At 35.9% G+C, this 18755-nt stretch overlaps 1 protein-coding gene across 4 annotated transcripts in view; it reads right to left on the bottom strand.

Annotated features, from left to right (window-relative positions):
- The window catches only part of LOC136882416 (uncharacterized), a 74456-nt gene that overhangs the window by 37678 nt on the left and 18023 nt on the right, over positions 1 to 18755 (bottom strand). For all 4 annotated transcript variants that reach the window (XM_067155049.2, XM_067155051.2, XM_067155050.2 and 1 more), the window contains exon 2: positions 6687 to 6769. In XM_067155049.2, the coding sequence (XP_067011150.1) occupies positions 6687 to 6769 (83 nt within the window). The remainder of the gene's footprint in view (positions 1 to 6686; positions 6770 to 18755) is intronic.

Below are 18755 nucleotides of genomic sequence, written 5' to 3'. Positions count from 1 at the left end.
GAATATACATTTATAAAAAGAGAATGGTACCTCAGTGTACGGAAGAGGAAAGAACATAAAGAATCATTTTCCTAAAATTCGCATCATTCGTAAGTTTTACTGGCACCATCTGCAGCATCTTGTTAGGTCAGACACAAGGACTGTATTTTTTGCTCATCTCTTAGCCTCCTCACTTCTAGTCATCCTGCAGACCTATTATATAGCACAATGGTTATACCAATGTACTTCCGACAGAGTTCTAATTGATGCATAAAACAAGGCGTTATTTTCTCTTTAACTTTATCGACAAAAGCAACACCAAATATTTTCCTTATACAATAATGATAGAAAATAGAGGGGGAACACCAGGTTAAATATGAGACCAGAATGAAAGATTATGGGCAAAACCGAGTAAGACTTAGCTAACATCTTCTATATATTAAAAAAATTTATGAAAAATTAAGTTAGTCAGTCCGGCCATTCTATCCGGTCGATTTCCCTCATTCTTTTTTAACTGAAAGGTATTCATGCACAGATTTGTCATCAGGTACTATAAATCACTTAACTTCCACCTTCCTCAAATTATTTGAGTTTTCAATTTTTTGTATATTTGAAGCAATCATATCTTTGGGTCTAATTGAGGTACGGAGTTTGTTTTGGTCTAAGAACACTCAGTGGATCAAGCTCTTTTATTTCAGCTCTTAACTATTCAAATTCGTTGATTCTGAGGAATGTTATGAGTCCACATTCAATTTGAAGTCTCATTTCTTCAACATTTTTTTCTCATTGAAGTAATCATATCCTTCGTTCTAATTAAGGTATGCAGTTTGTTTTGGTCTAAAAACCCTCAGCGGATCAAGCTCTTTCTTTTGAGGTAATAACTACTTAAATTGGTAGATTCTGAGAAAAGTTATGAATATATTTGTCTCCATGACGAAGATCTTTGCAGGACTTTTTAACAGTTCGGCGCGTAGTGCTGTACCAAGGAAAATTTAATGCAATTTGTTTGTGTGATGTATTTTCAAGTGTTTTGTTGACATAATATTACATTATATTACCAGAGCAGATCATGTGCTTTAATTCATTAACTCCAAACTTTGCAAATACATCCATGAGGATAGTAATGAACAACACCAGACTTTGTACATCGCAGGTGGAGACAGCAGGAAACTGCTAGTAGATTTTATCAACAATGAGATAAAACTTGGTTGAATTTGTGCAACAGTAGTTATTTTCCAAATAAAATCTTGCAGGCTATTCTGGTTTCTTATTTTGAGTGTGCATCAATTTTACAACTACAAATTATGACTTAAGGTTAATCTTTATCATATGTGTCAATATTTGGTTTTCTCCTGAACTCTCCTTTTCTGGTAAGATTAACCACAATTTGATTTTCAACTTCTCTATAAGACTTTTCCTAATCATTGCAAGTCACCGAGTTAAATCTAAAGTCACTTGGTCAATGGCTGTGCTATAGTGTTTCAACTTAGCCCTGGGAAACACACAGATCTAAAAACATTATTTGATGGAAAGCTATCGATAATAAGTAGACTTACAGAAGAAAGTAAAACTGACTTAGTCAGCAAAAAGGATGTGTCTGGATGAGTTAGGAGTTAACAATGTTCAGGTAAGCAGAGGTAACAATGTAGTGATTGAAGATCATATAGTGTCATCAATAGGGGAAGGACAGAGTGTGGGTTAAGACTGTTCATCAAAGCATTTATTGGACTTTCAGGGATTAGCAGATACAAATACATTCTTCAAACATACGGTTACAAATGTGAGGGTAGCGGCTCCAGATCCATCACAGACTACAGACGTCTGCTATAGCAAGTATTCCATATAGCTAGCATCCCATTTTAACGAGAACCCTTTCATCAATACATCCAAAATCACAAGTGATTTAGCATGAATTGCTTTTCTCTTTGTCAATTTTATGCACTCCAGCAATTATATTGAATGCAACTGATCATCTTCTGTATCAGTCTTGCTACATGCACTAACTGAACTCTCCCCTCAACATACAAAGGCAATGCCAAGATAGACTGATAATATCCAGACACTAATGTATAACTGTAAACAAATCAAATATTCAAATACAAAACAAAAGGGCAGAATAGGTTTTTGTAATAAATGTGTAAATAACATTGCTGAAAGCACGGGTGGACTCATTAGAAATCAAGACTGGAGTAGATGATAGCTTTATTTCAATACTAAGTCTGAAAATTAAGTAACAGAAAATATGGCAGGTTAGGCAGTATTTGCACTATATATGGTTGCAATAATTACAGAGGGCCATGTGCATCAAAGTCTTTGTGCAGATATCCAAAAAATAAAGAAATGTAACTATGAGTTTAGATGTTTGGTTTGATTTATGTTTACACAACTTCAGTTTATAAAGAATGAATACTTGGGTCATGTAGATGTGAGCTTACATTCAGGAGATAGGGGTTCGTATCCCCATATCGGAGGCTGAAGATGTTTTTGCATTGTTTCCCATTTTCATACCATGCAAATGCCAGGGCTGAACCTTAATTAACCCTCTATCAGGTGCATGGGCTACCCTTGTAGCCTACAATATATTTCAACAGTATTTAATTATCCTTCAAGCTTAAAATTTAGAAACTATTTTATATTATTAACATTGTTGCTTTCATGGCCCGTACTTGTAGACATGATATAGATGTTTGGACTATTGCCATGTCCAGAAAACAAGGTGAAACTCTTATCGTTTCGCAGAGAAATTTGCTCTGAGTCTTCAGAAGGAAATCTCAACTGTTCATCATGAAGTCTTCTACGATAATGAGGGTTGGAATTTAAGAATATTTTACCATTGGAGCTGTAGTGGTATGCTTGTTCTTCACCAGGCGGCTCGCTGTATGCTAGCACAGCGCTCTAAGCAGGAGCTGAAGACAACATTAAGCTCCAATTAAGAGGTGTGTGTGAGGAGTAACAGAGAGGACATGAGACTAAACAATGACAAAGTGGTAAAAAAATAAACAGAAATTAATAAAATAAATGCAAAGAAAGACACCAGGATAGAATAGAACAGAGCTAAACAATGGAAAGTATGTGGAGAAAACAAAAGGATGATAATGATGTGAGACAATGTGAGAGGAGCTCTGTACTATTCTTAAATATTCTTAAATTCAAGGATTCATTAATGTACAATTCTTCCTCGTAAACAGTCGAGATTTTCTTCTGAAGATGTAGAACAAAGTTCTCTGCGAAACTATAAGAGTTCCACCATTTTCTTGACACATCATAAGCTCAAAAGTCCATATATCTTTATTTTTATTGATCTTTGGACTATTCTGAGCATTGCTAATATGAAACTTTAAAATGTTCAGCCACTGAAAATTCTGAAAAGTAAATATACCAAAATGATGTATTTTCAATTTTGGCATGATTAAAATTTAATTCAAGTTTAAGGTTCTGGGTTTTATCATTATGAATGCATATTTTCATCAAACTCATAAATTTTGTAGATACATTTATTAAATTTAATACTGATGAAAATTTATGGTTTTACAAACTACCCAACACCACACAGACAACAATAACAGGGGAAACGGCCTTTAGCACCAAAATGTCTGCATAACAGAAGTAGCCCACCCAACATTCTAAACAATAAAACAATATCATTATGGTACTCGAATTGTTGAAATAAAGAAAATACTTAACGATTGCATATTCTTAGAGAATTTAGTTCATATTTTACAACAAATTAAATTTTACAATATAACTGGAATTAAAAATTAGCGCAGGTTCCTTATGCCTAATGAATCTTTTTACACATCTCTTGTGTACAAAATTACGCAAAATTCACTGACATGAACTCTACACAGTAGCTGTCCATTTTCAAATTCTGAATAATCACTCATCGATGCACTCCCAACACACCAGTGCTGAATGTTGGGGCACACCTTTCTGCTGCAGAGCACACAACACTTTCTTATTGACCTGTCTTTCCCAAGTCCACACAGGAAGCACTGGCCAACTTTGCTGTCTTGGATCTGAAGTGTAGATGGTTTGTCTGTACTTCCTTAAAGATCCTTAGCCTGCTGTCACAGGGGAGCCAGAATCATTGCCAATACAGCTCGTTTGGCATTATGAGGCTTCATAAATTCCCACACAACGGTCTCCAGAAACTTTTGTCTTGGTGTAAATTGATAGTTATGATTTGCAGTGTCCATTCGTGAAGCACTGATGTCACTAATGTTCACAAGATCAAACTACACCACCATTGGCAACCATTTGGTGCAGCAGGCAACGTCACACTTGGCACTCATCTGGTCTAAAACACCCACTATAACCTAAGCATGATTATAGCATGAAACTATGACAGATTTTTCTAGATCACCTGTTTCAATGTCAATCTCTTTGCCATGGTGCATTGATGACAGCATCAACACTGCCTTCTTTTTGCGACAGTAAGACACGAGAGTCACGTCTTTATGAAACCCAAACAGGGATGTTCTATATGATTAGTATTCAGCTAAAACTCTTTTGCAATCTGGAATCTGTCATTTGTTCTTGTGAATAGTCTCAAAGTACGTCAGCTTCTTCTCAGTGAACAACTTTGCTGTCAGAGGAATGCAAGTGAACTACCTGTCTCCCGTCACATTTTGATTCGTACTTGAATGGGCCGGACCATCTTCAGAACGATGTTACCAGCAGAGTTTGACATTTGCAAGGGACTTCAATCTGGCTGTTTTCCAATGTACACTCCTAAATTAAAACTGCAAATACTCTTTGCACAAACTAACGCACAAATGTATACTCCACATTTAGCTGGTTTGCTGGGCATATACTCTTTGAACAGACACTTTCCTCTGAATGCAACCAACTGTTCATCAATGACAACACTCACTGGGTGAAAATGAATGTTGAAAATTTTGTACAAACATCTCAAATATTTCCCAGATCGGTGAAAAGTGTTTAATTCTCAGTGTAATGTGCAATTATGTACATTATCGAACCTAGGGCAATGAAAGAGAAATGGAATCTTCTTTGGCTCATAGTGAGATAACATAATTCCACTTCAGATCAAAGGAATTGTCTCATACTTCATTGCCATTTCTTTGGCTTACTCTCAAACAACCAGTGAGCAATAAAATTCCAATGAACACATGAATTTCAGTCTCACTGATAAGTCTTGAATCTGTCTTAAGCACAAATTCCTTTTTTTTTTACCTCCTCAATATAAATATTTGTATAGGTAGCGTTAGTTTTCACAATACTGGCATCAAAAAAGGGTTCAATAACATTCAAGCTCTGATTGGGCATTCTTAGCTCTCCCCTTAGCCCTGGAAAATACATAACAATATTGTGTGATCAGGTATAAACATTGGGAGTCACAATATCCTTTCTCAACCAAAAAATATTTTCCACAGTAAAACACGTTACCTCACACATTCCTCTTCTTCGAAAGTCATATATATTTTTTTGCTATTTGTTTTACATCGCACCGACACAGATAGGTCTTATGGTGACGATGGGAGAGGAAAGCCCTAGGAATGGGAAAGAAGCGGCTGTGACCTTAATTAAGGTACAGCCTCAGCATTTGCCTGGTGTGAAAATGGGTAACCACGGAAAACCATCTTCAAGGCTGCCGACAGTGGGGTTCGAACCCACTATCTCCCAAATACTGGATTCTGGCCGCACCTAAGCGACTGCAGCTATCGAGCTCGATGAAAGTCATATTTTCAGAGTCCTCCACAACATTTACTTTGCCTTTTCCAATTTCCTCCATGTCAGAGTTATGGATCTCCTCTGTATGTGATCCTCATCCCCTTAATTGCTATCGCCATCCACCTTCAATTCGTACTTGAATGGGCCGGACCCTCTTCAAAACAACGTTACCAGCAGAGTTTGACATTTGCAAGGGACTTCCACCTGGCTGTTTTCCAATGTACACCCCTAAATTCAAAGTGTAAATACTCTTTTCACAATACGAGATTCATCACTAAAACCAGTAGATGTCACCTGGACGTGATCACAGCTGACCATAACATGCATAGGCCTGCAGGCTATGGTTGTAGCCCAAGCAACTCTGAAGTGAAATTATGGAAAGACAACTTCAGTAAGGAGTCCTGCACATTAAATCCTGAGAATGTACTGATAATGCTGCACAAGGATCACTGGTTTCATTTTCATCCTAGATCTCTTGCTTGTTACTGTCTTTATCAATCATCAATAGTTCATGATTTCGCTCTGTCTGGACTTGCAGGTGGCAACAAGTCATTTGTGACAAAATTCACTTCCTCATGTGCCCCAAGCTGGCTACATACTTTATCCATATGATCAATGTTTTCCAACATTTTCATTGAAAAGTGATCAATGGCTCAATGAAGTCTGCTTCGCAGAAACAGTTTTGGATTATGGCTTCGCTTACAGATTCCCAAGCATATTTTATGAAATTAATACAGACACCCAGTCCCATAGAAGAATTACTCAGAAGCAATTAAAATCCCCAACCTGCTTGGGAATGAGGACCCTCTGAACTGAAGGCTGTTCAGCCAAGGAGTCAGACATTCATTAACATACATTAATATTGATAAATTCCATACTGTAACAATAAATGTGATTTTTTCTTTTCCTGTCCCATGACTTGACAATTTCCTTTCCTTCAGCGCCACTTTCAGAGGGTTCTGAAAACTGGAAGCTTTACCATTCAGTAACATCTCTAATATAAGTTCACTTACACAAGCAGAAGTCTCTCCTGAACTTGTCAGCCATTCTGACTCACACTTGATAAATTGTGGCTCCTCCATGATGTTTGAAGAACCTGCCAAAAAAAAAAAAAAACTCCTTTAATCATAGGATATAAACTTTATGGTTTGTATCCATATTGAATTGTGATCACAATAATTATTATTAAACTAAGGTTGTAACGATCCACCTTTTCAATACTATAATATGCAATCCTTGAACTACACTACTAAACTAGGGACTAGTTTCTGTCTCGGCTGGCCATCATCAGCCTTAATGTAATACATCTAAGAACTAAACAAATGTACACAGTGTTGATCACAAACCTATTGTGTACCTAACATAGTGGTACTATGCACAAGTAAAGGCGACCCATGGTGTTCCCCACATGGTGGTACTAATTACAAGGAGTCTCATGGTTCTAATGCAATCATCCCTTGGTCACCCCTTTTAGTCTCCCCTTATGACAGGCAGGGGATACCATGGGTGTATTCCTTGCCTGCATCCCCCACCCACAGGAGAATGAGTGTTTGGTACGCGAGAGGTATTTTATTTCACTCAAGTCCACTGGCAAGCCGGTTAGGACCCCCCTATCCACCTCCTGGGATGCGTCACATGGGAGTATCACCTCTCCCCCTGCTATACCAGCATAGAGGGTTCATGGTATTATAATGTTATTAAGCTTGAGGCTTGTAAATAAAGGTTACAGATCTCTTCATATGTTTATGGCAGTATGTAGTTAGGGGTAATGAAAACTAACAAAGGAAAAACAAACTGGTCCAATGGAGAAACAGGACATTGACAAGGAAGGGTATTACCCCTCTACTCTTCAACTCAGTCATGGATTAAATCCACAAGAGCGTACAACAAAAATGGAAAGTAAAGAGACAACGGCCTTACTCTTTGCAGACAACACAGTAATATGGGAAGTACAAGAACAAATTACTGTATGGAATTGGAAAATAGAGGAATATGGAATGAAAAGAACTGTGGAGAAAAGTAAACAGTGGTGTTGGCAAAAGTTAAAAGAAAGGAAACAGGGAATATTGAAGTAAATGAAAGACCACTAGAAGTTGTGAAAAGCTTCAGATATTTAAGGAGTGTTCTTGCAGAAGATGGGGAAACAAACTAAAAAATTGGAAAGAGAATCCAACAAGCCAATGGGTTATACGATAATAGCAGAAAGTAGGTGAGAAACATGCAACAGCGACTGTGGCTCACTCTCAATGCTTGCAGTATAGATGTAAAACTGGGCATCAACAGCCGTGAAGTAATCCAGTGACATGTGTTAATAATATTTAATTGTTTAAATAAAATATGGCTGGTTAGGCAGTATTTGCACTATATACGGTTGCAATAATTACAGAGGACCATGTGCATCAAAGTCTTTGTGCAGATTTCTAAAAAATGAAGAAATGTAACTATGAGTTTAGATATTTGGTTTGATTTATGTTTACACAACTTCAGTTTATACAGAATGAATACTTGATTCTATGGCAGTAGAAAGTAGTGGAAACTGATGTACTAATTGATATTATTGATTTGATTAGATGCAAGCAATAGATTATTTGGAGCAGACGAGCAGACCTGGATGATATATTCAACAGAGATGGACCAGAATATTTGAACAAGTTATGTTTTATGTTCAGATCATTTTGTTCAGAAAAAACTTTAGAAACAAGAATTTATGGAGTTAGGGGTACATATTTTGAACACAGTAAGATTTGAAATTCTATACACTTTACATACGATAGCTTTATTACTTTTTAATTTTTAATTGATATTTTCAGACTTTAGCCTGAATCTATCCCTTCAGTTTTGCCATCTGCGAAGGAAATCAATCCAAGGAAAAGCCCAAATAACAGGATGAGAGAAGAGGAACTGGAGTCAGAAACAACAGTGAGTGGTAAAAGTGAGGTGGTGAGTAATGACACTTTCAACTTTAAGGAAGAGTGCTCGAAGTGTTCACAAATGGCAAAAAAGTGCAGAGCATTGCAAAAAACAGCGTCCAGATATAAGAGAAACAGGAAGTAAAACTCCAGAAAAAAATATGATTAGTGATTGTGAAGGTAATTTTTGTAGTGATGTAGCAGATAACTTTATAAAACTCCAGGCTAAACTTAAGGACAGAAAGGCTCAGGGGAGGAGATACTCAGATAAAAATAAGAGTTTGAGTTTGGCCTTGCATTTCTGTTCTCCAAAATCATACAGGTTCTTGCAGACATGCTTTTCCTTACCTTCTACTATGTCATTGAGAAGTTTGCTACAAAATTCAGAGGTAAAGCCTGGTAGGAATGCCATGGTTCTTGATTGGTTACAAATTAAGTGTGAAAATATGAAAAAAAAAAAAAAAAAAAATTATTTGTGGTAATCAATGAAATGTCTCTTAAGCGTCAGTTGACCTATAGTGACCAAAATGACTTGTTCGAAGGGTTTGTAGACACAGGTTCAGAAATCTTGTCTGAATTAAATGTCACTGAAAGAGTTACTTAATCAGGCTATCGTCATAATGGTTAAAGGTCTGTACCTCAATTTCAAGTGAATTATAGGATATTATTTGACCAGAGATGCTATAACAGGGCAGAGCATTAAAGGTATGTTAATTAATGCATTAGTGAAAATTCAGGACACTGCACTGGTACCCAATACTGTAGTTTGTGATCAAGGTGCAAACTATGTTAAAATGAGGAAAATCCTGGGGGTCATTTCAGATATACCATATACTGAAATAAATCATGAAAATGTATACTTATTCTGTAATGCCCTTCACTAGATTAAATCACTGAGAAACAATCTAAAGTGGTATGATTTCAATGTAGGAAGGGAAATTTGTAGCTGGTCTCATATTGAAGAATTTTATAATAAAGATTCAACCATTGCACCCAGAATAACCCCAAAATTAATAAAACAATGTACCATATTTCACTTCCCAGCTTTTCACCAATGAAAGCGTGTTTAGCGGTTCGGACTTTCGAGTCATTCTCTTGCCTGTGGCATAAAGGTGCATGTTCAGTTTAATTATCTATCACCCTCTGCAACTATTACAGCTGAATTCATTGAAATGTGTGACATACTATTTGACACCCTTAATTCCTCAAAACGTAGTAGCCCTAAGCAGCACAGAAAAACCCCTTTGCAGTAATTCTAATCATTTAGAAAAATTGGTAGAAATTGAAAAATGTCTAAGGCAGATCATTTTGTTAAACAGAAGTGCTAATAGTAAACTCAACCCAATATGTATTCAAGGTTGGACAGATAATATATCTGCCCTTAAGCTTTTGTGGTCAGAATTGAAGGAGCAATTTGATTTTCAATTTCTCTTCACTAGAAGACTGACACAAGATTGTCTGGAAAATGCATTTGCCATTGACAGGGGTAAAGAAGGGCAGTAATGTCACTCCAGATGCATCTACATTTTGCAGTGCATTAAGAACTGTTATGATAAATAATTTAATATCCCCACCAAACATAGCAATTGTGAGGCTGATACTGCAGTATTCCTAACCAAATACAATTACTTGAAAATGAGTTACACTGTGAATGAAATATTAAATATTAGTAATAAGAGAGTTAATTGTAATGAAAAAAATGAGATCATCAACTGTAATTGGCAAATTGCCACACAATGAGTATTTAAATGTCTTGATATCCCTTGAACTGAATTCCAATGACCCTGAAAACTTCCTCATATTAGTGAAGAAATATGAATAAAGTAACATGATTTTTCCCAATGAATATTCTCACATGTTGTGTTCTAAAATGTCCAGTGTTTTTCAGAATAATGCAAATAAATTCATATGTGAAAGTACTCAAGATGTCAAAAACAAGTTAGTGAAAACCTTAATGAATGAATACATTAGTGTAGAAGGTATGTGTGACAATTTTTATTTCTTGCTGACCCATAAATACTTTGCAGTCCTCAATAAAGCTTTTGTAAATAACACAAATGGTTCCTGCACCTCAGCAGAAAAAAAAAATGCCAAATTACAGAAAGTAATGCATATGTAATTTCAAGTTCATATGGATTTTGATGTACATAATATATAGGGCAAGTCATTTAATGGCCAAAAATGAGCAACAAAATGAAAAAAAAAAAGCATTTATGACCTAAAAATGGTTAAAAAATGACACAAAATTTGAAAAAAATGACCAATAAATTATTTGTAACTCACTTATTTATTAATCCTTTAAGAAACAATTAGATGATATGTGAGAGAATACTACTGGATGTGAATACAGTAAGTTTAAATTATTTTTGTTACTAACAAAGTAAATAGCACTTTGCCATCCCTGGGGAAAAAAATGAAATATTTTAGAACTGGCATATTCATCAAATACTCTCCTAGCAAATAGGTGTCATTTAATTAATAAAGAATATTTTACAAAACAAATTTCAGTGGCTGTTTACAATAAATTCCAATTGAAATGCACAATGAAAACTTTGCATACATTACAGTAAATATGTTGGAAGATAGTCCGCCTAGTCAATACTATTCATTTATTTACCTTTCACCTTAACATCTAGTACATGTTTCGTGAATATTGTGCAGTCTCTTCCTCAGCTAGTGGATTAAAATTCAGTATACAATAAGACCTGACTAAAATACGGGGGCCCCCATTAAAAATTCAAAACAATGCGTATGACAATGTGACACTTTGGATTTTGGATAGTACAGACATAGAATTAAAATCCCATTTTGTCAAGTACAAATTAAAAACACAATATAGTAATGTCTAATTAAATACAACGTCTTGTGATGATATGAATTCACAGTGTCCTTGAAGTTGCCTTGCGTAGTTCAAAAACAACTTCAGAAACAGTCCTACATATAAAACGGCCAAATTTGTACACACGTTTTTAAAGAAACATTACAGATTTAATGTAGATACAAGTCTCCGCAATACCACAGATTTTTGTGATAGGACAAAAAATTTAATTTTATCGCAATATAATACTATCCATAGCTTTGATGTGAAAGATATGTATTCGAATATTCCGATCACGGAGACTATCAACATTGTTAAGAACAACTTAAACACACATAGAAATTGATGAATTCATCAACTTATTAAAGTTTATATTAGAAAACAACTTTTTTACTTTCAAAACAACGTGTACAAACAAGTTAATGGGTTGGCCATGGGATCACCAGCGCCTGGTATCCTTGCAGATATATTTATGGACCATATGGAATCTAATAAAATAGTCGGTAAAATAAAAGGATTAGACTTATGGTTAAGGTTTGTTGATGACGCGTTCGCTATCATTAACGAACAAGAACTCAAGCCAAACGAACTGTTAGACCAATTAAACAACCTTGATAAACATATAATGTTTACAATCGAGTCGGAAGATAATAAAAGTCTAAACTACTTAGACGTAACATTAACTAGAGACAATAAAAACCTGATTTACCAAGTATTTAGAAAACCTACACACACAGATGTTATTAGGAAAGACTCGAACCACCCAGGAGAACATAAGAAAGCGGCATTTTACAGCTTCATCAATAGAGCAGTAAGAATACCATTAAACAGAAATGATTTTAATAAAGAGATAAACATTATACAAGATATTGCCAAAAGAAACGGTTACCCCAAAAGCTATGTCAATAGGATAAAGAGTAAGGTCGTGAATAGACCTAACACTCTACTTGTAAATAAGGAAGAAAAAAAGAAATTCGCTACATTCACTTACATTAATAAACAATCATACAGTTTGGTTAAACTATTTAGAAAACACAATATCCATGTAACCTTTAGGACAGATAATAATAATAATAATAATAATAATTTATTGTTCAATTCGAATAGCGTAAACACCAACAGTATGTTCAGTAAATCAGAAGTATACAAACTGTTGTGCCAAGATTGCGGAAAAAAATATATCGGACAGTCAGGTAGAAGTGTGGTGGTACGGTATAAAGAGCATGTCAATGCACAAAAACATTCTAGATACTCTGCAATGTGTGAACACATGCATGAAAGTAACCATCATTTCACAAATATTGAATGTGATATGACTTTATTACATTCATTAAGCAAAGGCAAACAAATGAATGCCCTAGAGAAATTAGAAATATACAAATTGCAAAAATTTGATAATGAGAACAGCCTAAATGAACACATTGCAGAAGACAATCAGTTGTTTAAATTGGTAACCCAATACCCTGGTAAGAGGCCAAATGATGTCAAGCGTGTAAGGGGGGAAGTATGACTGTAGTATCAGGGGGGGTTCCTTCCACCCCTCCTTCAATCCACCACGTAACCCAATGTAATTCTGTAACCAGTTGCCATACAACATCAGGTACCTCAACATCTATCTAACACATGCATGCCACACGTAATATTTACATCATCACACTGGAAAGGTTTAATATTTTTACCCCGTTGTATTCTCATTTGTTCATGTCGGAGCCTTTTGTTAATTTTTATTTAATTTCCTTTTTATAGACCATTTTAACCTATTTTCAACCTGGCTGCATAATACATCTATCAACCGAAGATAATGGCAGGACTCCAAGTTTTAACGCAACTTCATTTATTCTTGTACAAATCCAATTGAACTACGCAAGATAGTATTATAATTCCTAGGACACCGTAAATTCACATCATTATACGACGCTGTGTCCAATATTTTAATTTAAATAGACATCATTTTAACACCCATTAACGGTGGATATCGGCAAGACTTCAAGTTTTAATGCAATTTAATTAATTTCTAACTCAACATTTTTGAACTACGCAAGGCAACTTCAAGGACACTGTGAATTCATATCATCACAAGACGTTGTATTTAATTAGACATTACTATATTTTGTTTTTAATTTGTACTTGACAAAATGGGATTTTAATTCTATGTCTGTACTATCCAAAATTTTTAAGTGTCACATTGTCATACTCATTGTTTTGAATTTTTAATGGGGGCCCCCATATTTTAGTCAGGTCTTATTGTATACTGAATTTTAATCCACTAGCTGAGGAAGAGAATGCACAATATTCTCGAAACATGTACTAGATGTTAAGGTGAAAGGTAAATAAATGAATAGTATTGACTAGGCGGACTATCTTCCAACATATTTACTGTTACTAAGTCAATACGGATCCAATCCCGACCATCATGGTCAAGATTATTAATAATTTGCATACGTTCTCAAATGAAAACAATTGCCTCTTGTCTGCAAGTAACGATTTGTACATGGAGAAGCTTCTCTCTACCTCAACTGAAACAATTGGTGCATACTGAAAACAAGCAATATCTCCCGGATTCAATTCACAGTCGGTAAGAGAAAAATTTTCACCCGACAATGCTTTGCCAATAGAACACAAAGTTTCAAACCCACTGTCCTTTTGCAAAACCTTGTTGAATTACATGGATACAAATTCACCCGCTTTACCACACACCCACACAACTCTGATCATTCACAACTTTATACACAATTTGCAGCTGCTCCGCTAGTGACACTTGGGATTTTTCTAGAGCACTTATTGCATCGGGAAGGGTTCCGAAATTTGTTTTTATTTAGGAAAGAGTACCTGCAATTTGTTTGTCAGCCAAGAGTTCCTGTGCTGTTTTCATTGATCCAGCCTCAGTTTTGTCAAAGGAATCAACCACATTCTTTACAACTTCAAAATTCTCGCAGTAATAATGACAAGCCTCAATCCACGATCCCCATCTAGTCAAAACAGGTGAAAAGGCTAAGGAATTTCAGGAGCTTCTGTTTTGAATGCTAGAACTCTAGATGGGCTTTTGAAAACACTTTCTTTGTGCACCCATTTAACTAGTCAATTTTAGGAAAATTATGTCGTACATCCACCGCGGTCTGATGTAACGCATGGGCTAAGCGTGTGACATGCACCATTTTCGAGAGAAGCGCAGGTAACAAATTTACAGCCTTTACCATGTAGGGTGCTGCATCTGTTATTAAAAGCAGCACAAAGTCATTCCGAATGCCATCGGGCCACAATAGCCTCAAAGACTGGTCAAACAGTTTGCTAATTGTTGACCAGTTAGCTTTGTCCAATTGCTCACAATGTAGTAGAAATGGTTCTCCAGCATTCCCTGCTTCCAGGACGCCTACAATAACGTTGGCTATATATCGTACAATATCGTCTGTCGTTTCATCAATGCATACTCATATGTTTCCGTCTCCTACCATTACCCTTATTTCTTGTAACGTTTTGTCATAGCACCTTCCAACATAGGTTTTTCTTAACGTTCTGGGATCTGGGACAGATTTTCCAGTCTCCTCTTCTAAGAATGTATGCAACATTGGATGGCTCAATTTGTTCAGTGGAATATCGCCACATAAAAGTGGTGTACACAGTTTCTCACAAAACTGAGAAAATGTTTGAAGATCCACCCAGTAGTGTCCAGTGTAAGCCACGGTTTCTTTAATCTTCAAGTTGCTGAACACCACGTTTATGTTTTTCTCACGACATGTTGTTCAACTGTAAACTTCTTTTCTGCTGAAACTCGCACACCACACACTTTGCAAAATAATATTTTCCCATCAGTGGAAAAAAATATTTTCTCCCTATTGTGTAACAAATGATTTTAATTTAAAATTGCCCTTCCTTTACCTTTGGGCATCATATAGAACTTGTCAACAAAGAACTCACTCGACTCTCAGCGCATGGGCAACTGACTTCCTTCTAATCTAACTGGAGATAAGGAGCAATGCCCAGGTTGGACGAGTCCATTACGTGTCTTACATATAGGGGAAGCAGGTACTGCTTAAAGTATGTTTTCTTGGAAGTGTAATCGAGTTGAAAATGATCGTTGAAAACTAGTGGCAGCAGGTTATGTTGCAAGTATACTTCCTTTCTTGAGCAAGTTATTTGTCTAAGTTAAACATAATAGACAAGTATTATAAACATAAATAAGAATAATTAAATATCCAAATATAATGAAATGTAACACTTCACCGAAAACAATTAAAAATGGCAAAAAAGACCTAATATTGCCCCAAAAATGGCCTACCTCTTGTAAACAGTAAAAGATTCAAGAAATGACCTAGGAAATTACCCTTATTAAATCAGCCAATTCATGAAACACATGTACATATACTCGAGCTATCTTTTGGCCTTCATAAAAAAAGATTCAAAATCATCAAATGCCTTGCCCTAATAATATAGTATATATATATATATAATTATGTGTGCATGATTGTCAGTACATATGGTTGCCTGACCAGTAGCTGTATGAAAATTGTTACAGAAATTTGTCATGACTAAAATATAATTTGTGGAAAATAGCTTATGTACAGTAGGCTAAGTTATTTTTGAGTGTATATAGTTGTCACTCTTCCTGACATATGTGAAAATTGTAGACAGTAGGCTATCACATGAAAAATCCAGTAGAGTTGGTCTAGCCGTAGGCCTAAAATGGATGTTAGATCAAACATTTTGTACTTGAAAAGCTATTCCATAATTCCTTTAAAACTTAAAACCAATATATTTTCATGTACAGGTGAAATTTCGAGAGCTCTGGTTCAGGTACTGTGTCATAGTAGCTACAAGGAGCAGTCGACAGCTGTTTGATTTACAGTGCAAGCTGCTAGATATTGCTAGTGGCGCTGTCTCATTGGAAAGCTATGCATTTTAGAGAGAGTTTCCGCTATTATCTTTATAACCTATTTGGTATTACCAATGTGTGAGCGGTACTAGTGTGAAACCGGGACGTCCCAGAGAAATGAAATAAAATTCTGCACCCAATGATTAATGCACAAATTTGTACATACGTGGGTGAGCAAAAAGGCAACAAGAAAACATGGTGAAAGCAGAATCCAAGTAGCTGAGATTAAATTCCTCAAAGGAATAATAGGGAAGACATGAAGGGATAAAATCATAAACATAGAAATCAGAGAGAGAATTAGATTCCCTAAAAAGAGACCAGTAAGCTGAAATGATATGGATACCCGATAAGAATGGAAGGGGATAAATTTCCAAAGCGAGTATTTATGGGGAAAATAATAGGAGGAAGACAACAGAGAAGGCCTAGAAAGGGATGCATGGATATGATGAAGGAGTGTGAACAGAAAAAAAGGAGTAAAATTAGAAGAAATATATGGTGAAGGAAGGGAGTGGAGGAGTGATAGAAAACTGTAGAGGTTCTTGATTCACAATCCAACCCCAGTTTTCTCCCTACGACAATTTTAATGGGCACACTGCCCAACTGTTCTTGCAGACTGCCCAGCTAACATAACCTAGATAAGAAGATGTACAATATTAGAAGGATCCACCTTTCAATACTCAGTTGTAAGTTGAACTAAAAAGAAGTCACAACTTGTTTATTGGGACCGGTTTCGACACATTACAAGTGTCATCATCAGCCAAATAGTAAAGTAGGGCAAGATATAAAGATCTTAAAACAACTAATACATTGAACACAGGCAAAAGATTAACACTGATTCATATCGTAGCAATTCAGTTAATGTCCAAAACACAATGATCGCAGTCAAGAGAGTAAACAGAACATCATTGTCTTGCGCCGAAAACAAATATAGTTGAAGTTCACAAGCAGGTCAAGTATGCACTTATGTAGAGTCGTTGCTAGGCAGGTCTTGTAGGCATTTGTTTCTCAGGCCGAAGAGTAAAAGGTGATGTAATTGAAGTCTTAGGAAAACAGTGTAGGATTTAAATTTCATAAAATTCAAAGTAGATATATAAGTTTGAAAATAATTTAAAACATTAAAAAGAATAAAGAAAAAAAAATAAAAATAGGAAGAAATAATAAAAGAAAATTGCAATGTGAGGTTCAACTCGAAACAACTTGCCGTAGTAAATGATAGATGAATGGGAGATGATAAATAGAGAAAAGGTTGGGGAACGTTTATTAGAGGGTGGTGGTGGTGGTGGTGGTGGTGGTGATTATTGCTATTAGAGGAAGTACAAATGGGTAAATATCTTCTATATAACACTAAACCGAGGAACGATCATGAAGTTTTTAACTTTTAATAACCTAGATATGCGCAAAGTACATAATATACATATTCGAATCACTGGGTGCTCAAAATTAAAATGTAAATACTATAAAGCTGCTTATTTAAATGATAAATATTCATTATTGTAAGCATTATTGTGTCTATTACATCGGAGTTTAAATGTTTAGCTTGACTGTCACGTAGTATCGTGCACGAACAGTGTCTATATATGAGTGTGGAATACCATGCGAGCACTCGATTCTGCATGATGCTGAAAACCCGCACGGCACCGGAATGGCTCCTGGTGATACATTATTGTGAACGAGCAGTAAAACTCAAGAAGTTCAAATTACTCTTGTTACCGAGTTTTGGTGGTAGGTAGAGGTGTAAGAAGGTGCGGGCGTGAATGGGTCTCAAACTACGGAATCAAAGTTAATGTAAAAGTTAACAAGGTTATATTTCCTTTTCAATATTAAGTAATAACAAAGAACAGGTACTTAGTAGCCGAAACACAATTTGAAATGTACAATTACAGGGATTACAGAGTTTGGGCTTCGAGCCCTGAGTTCACAATTTTTGAGCAACTAGCCCAACTTTCCGATATACAAATTTTAACAAAGGGGCAGAAGACCCCAATCAAACCCTGGAGCACTTGCTCCAAATTACACAGTAAAGCCTCCTCGAGGCATACAACACTCCGTTTCCAAAAGAGCCACACGCTCTTTAATTTAAGCCTCTCCTAGGCCACACCAAACTCCACCTTCAAGTTGTCCTCAACGGACATAAACACAGGGGTAAAATACCCAATCTACTGAGGTCTATTAAATGAAAAGCAGGTTAATTGAATGACCTCTAAAACAATTTGAGAGGAGGCGAACTTGCACTCCTAATACACTTTGATTTTAAAACCTACTTTGGCACTAGGCCGTTATTACAAGGGCTAATCCCATACTACAGAGGTGACTTAATAGCGATTTACATTACATTACGGGAGAATTGGTTGAGAGAATAAGTTCACCTCAAGACGATGTGAGTGGGAGCTCGAGAGGGTTAAGCACTCTCTATCCCGATATGTCGTTTTAAAATAGAATAGATACCAGTTGTTTTTACATTTTAGGAAAAGGTTACATGGTTGAA

The sequence above is a fragment of the Anabrus simplex genome, chromosome 10 (assembly GCF_040414725.1).
Source record: "Anabrus simplex isolate iqAnaSimp1 chromosome 10, ASM4041472v1, whole genome shotgun sequence".
In the NCBI taxonomy this organism is placed as follows: Eukaryota; Metazoa; Arthropoda; class Insecta; order Orthoptera; family Tettigoniidae; genus Anabrus; species Anabrus simplex.
Note: the sequence above shows the minus strand (reverse complement) of the source record. Positions and strands in the feature narration are given on the sequence as shown.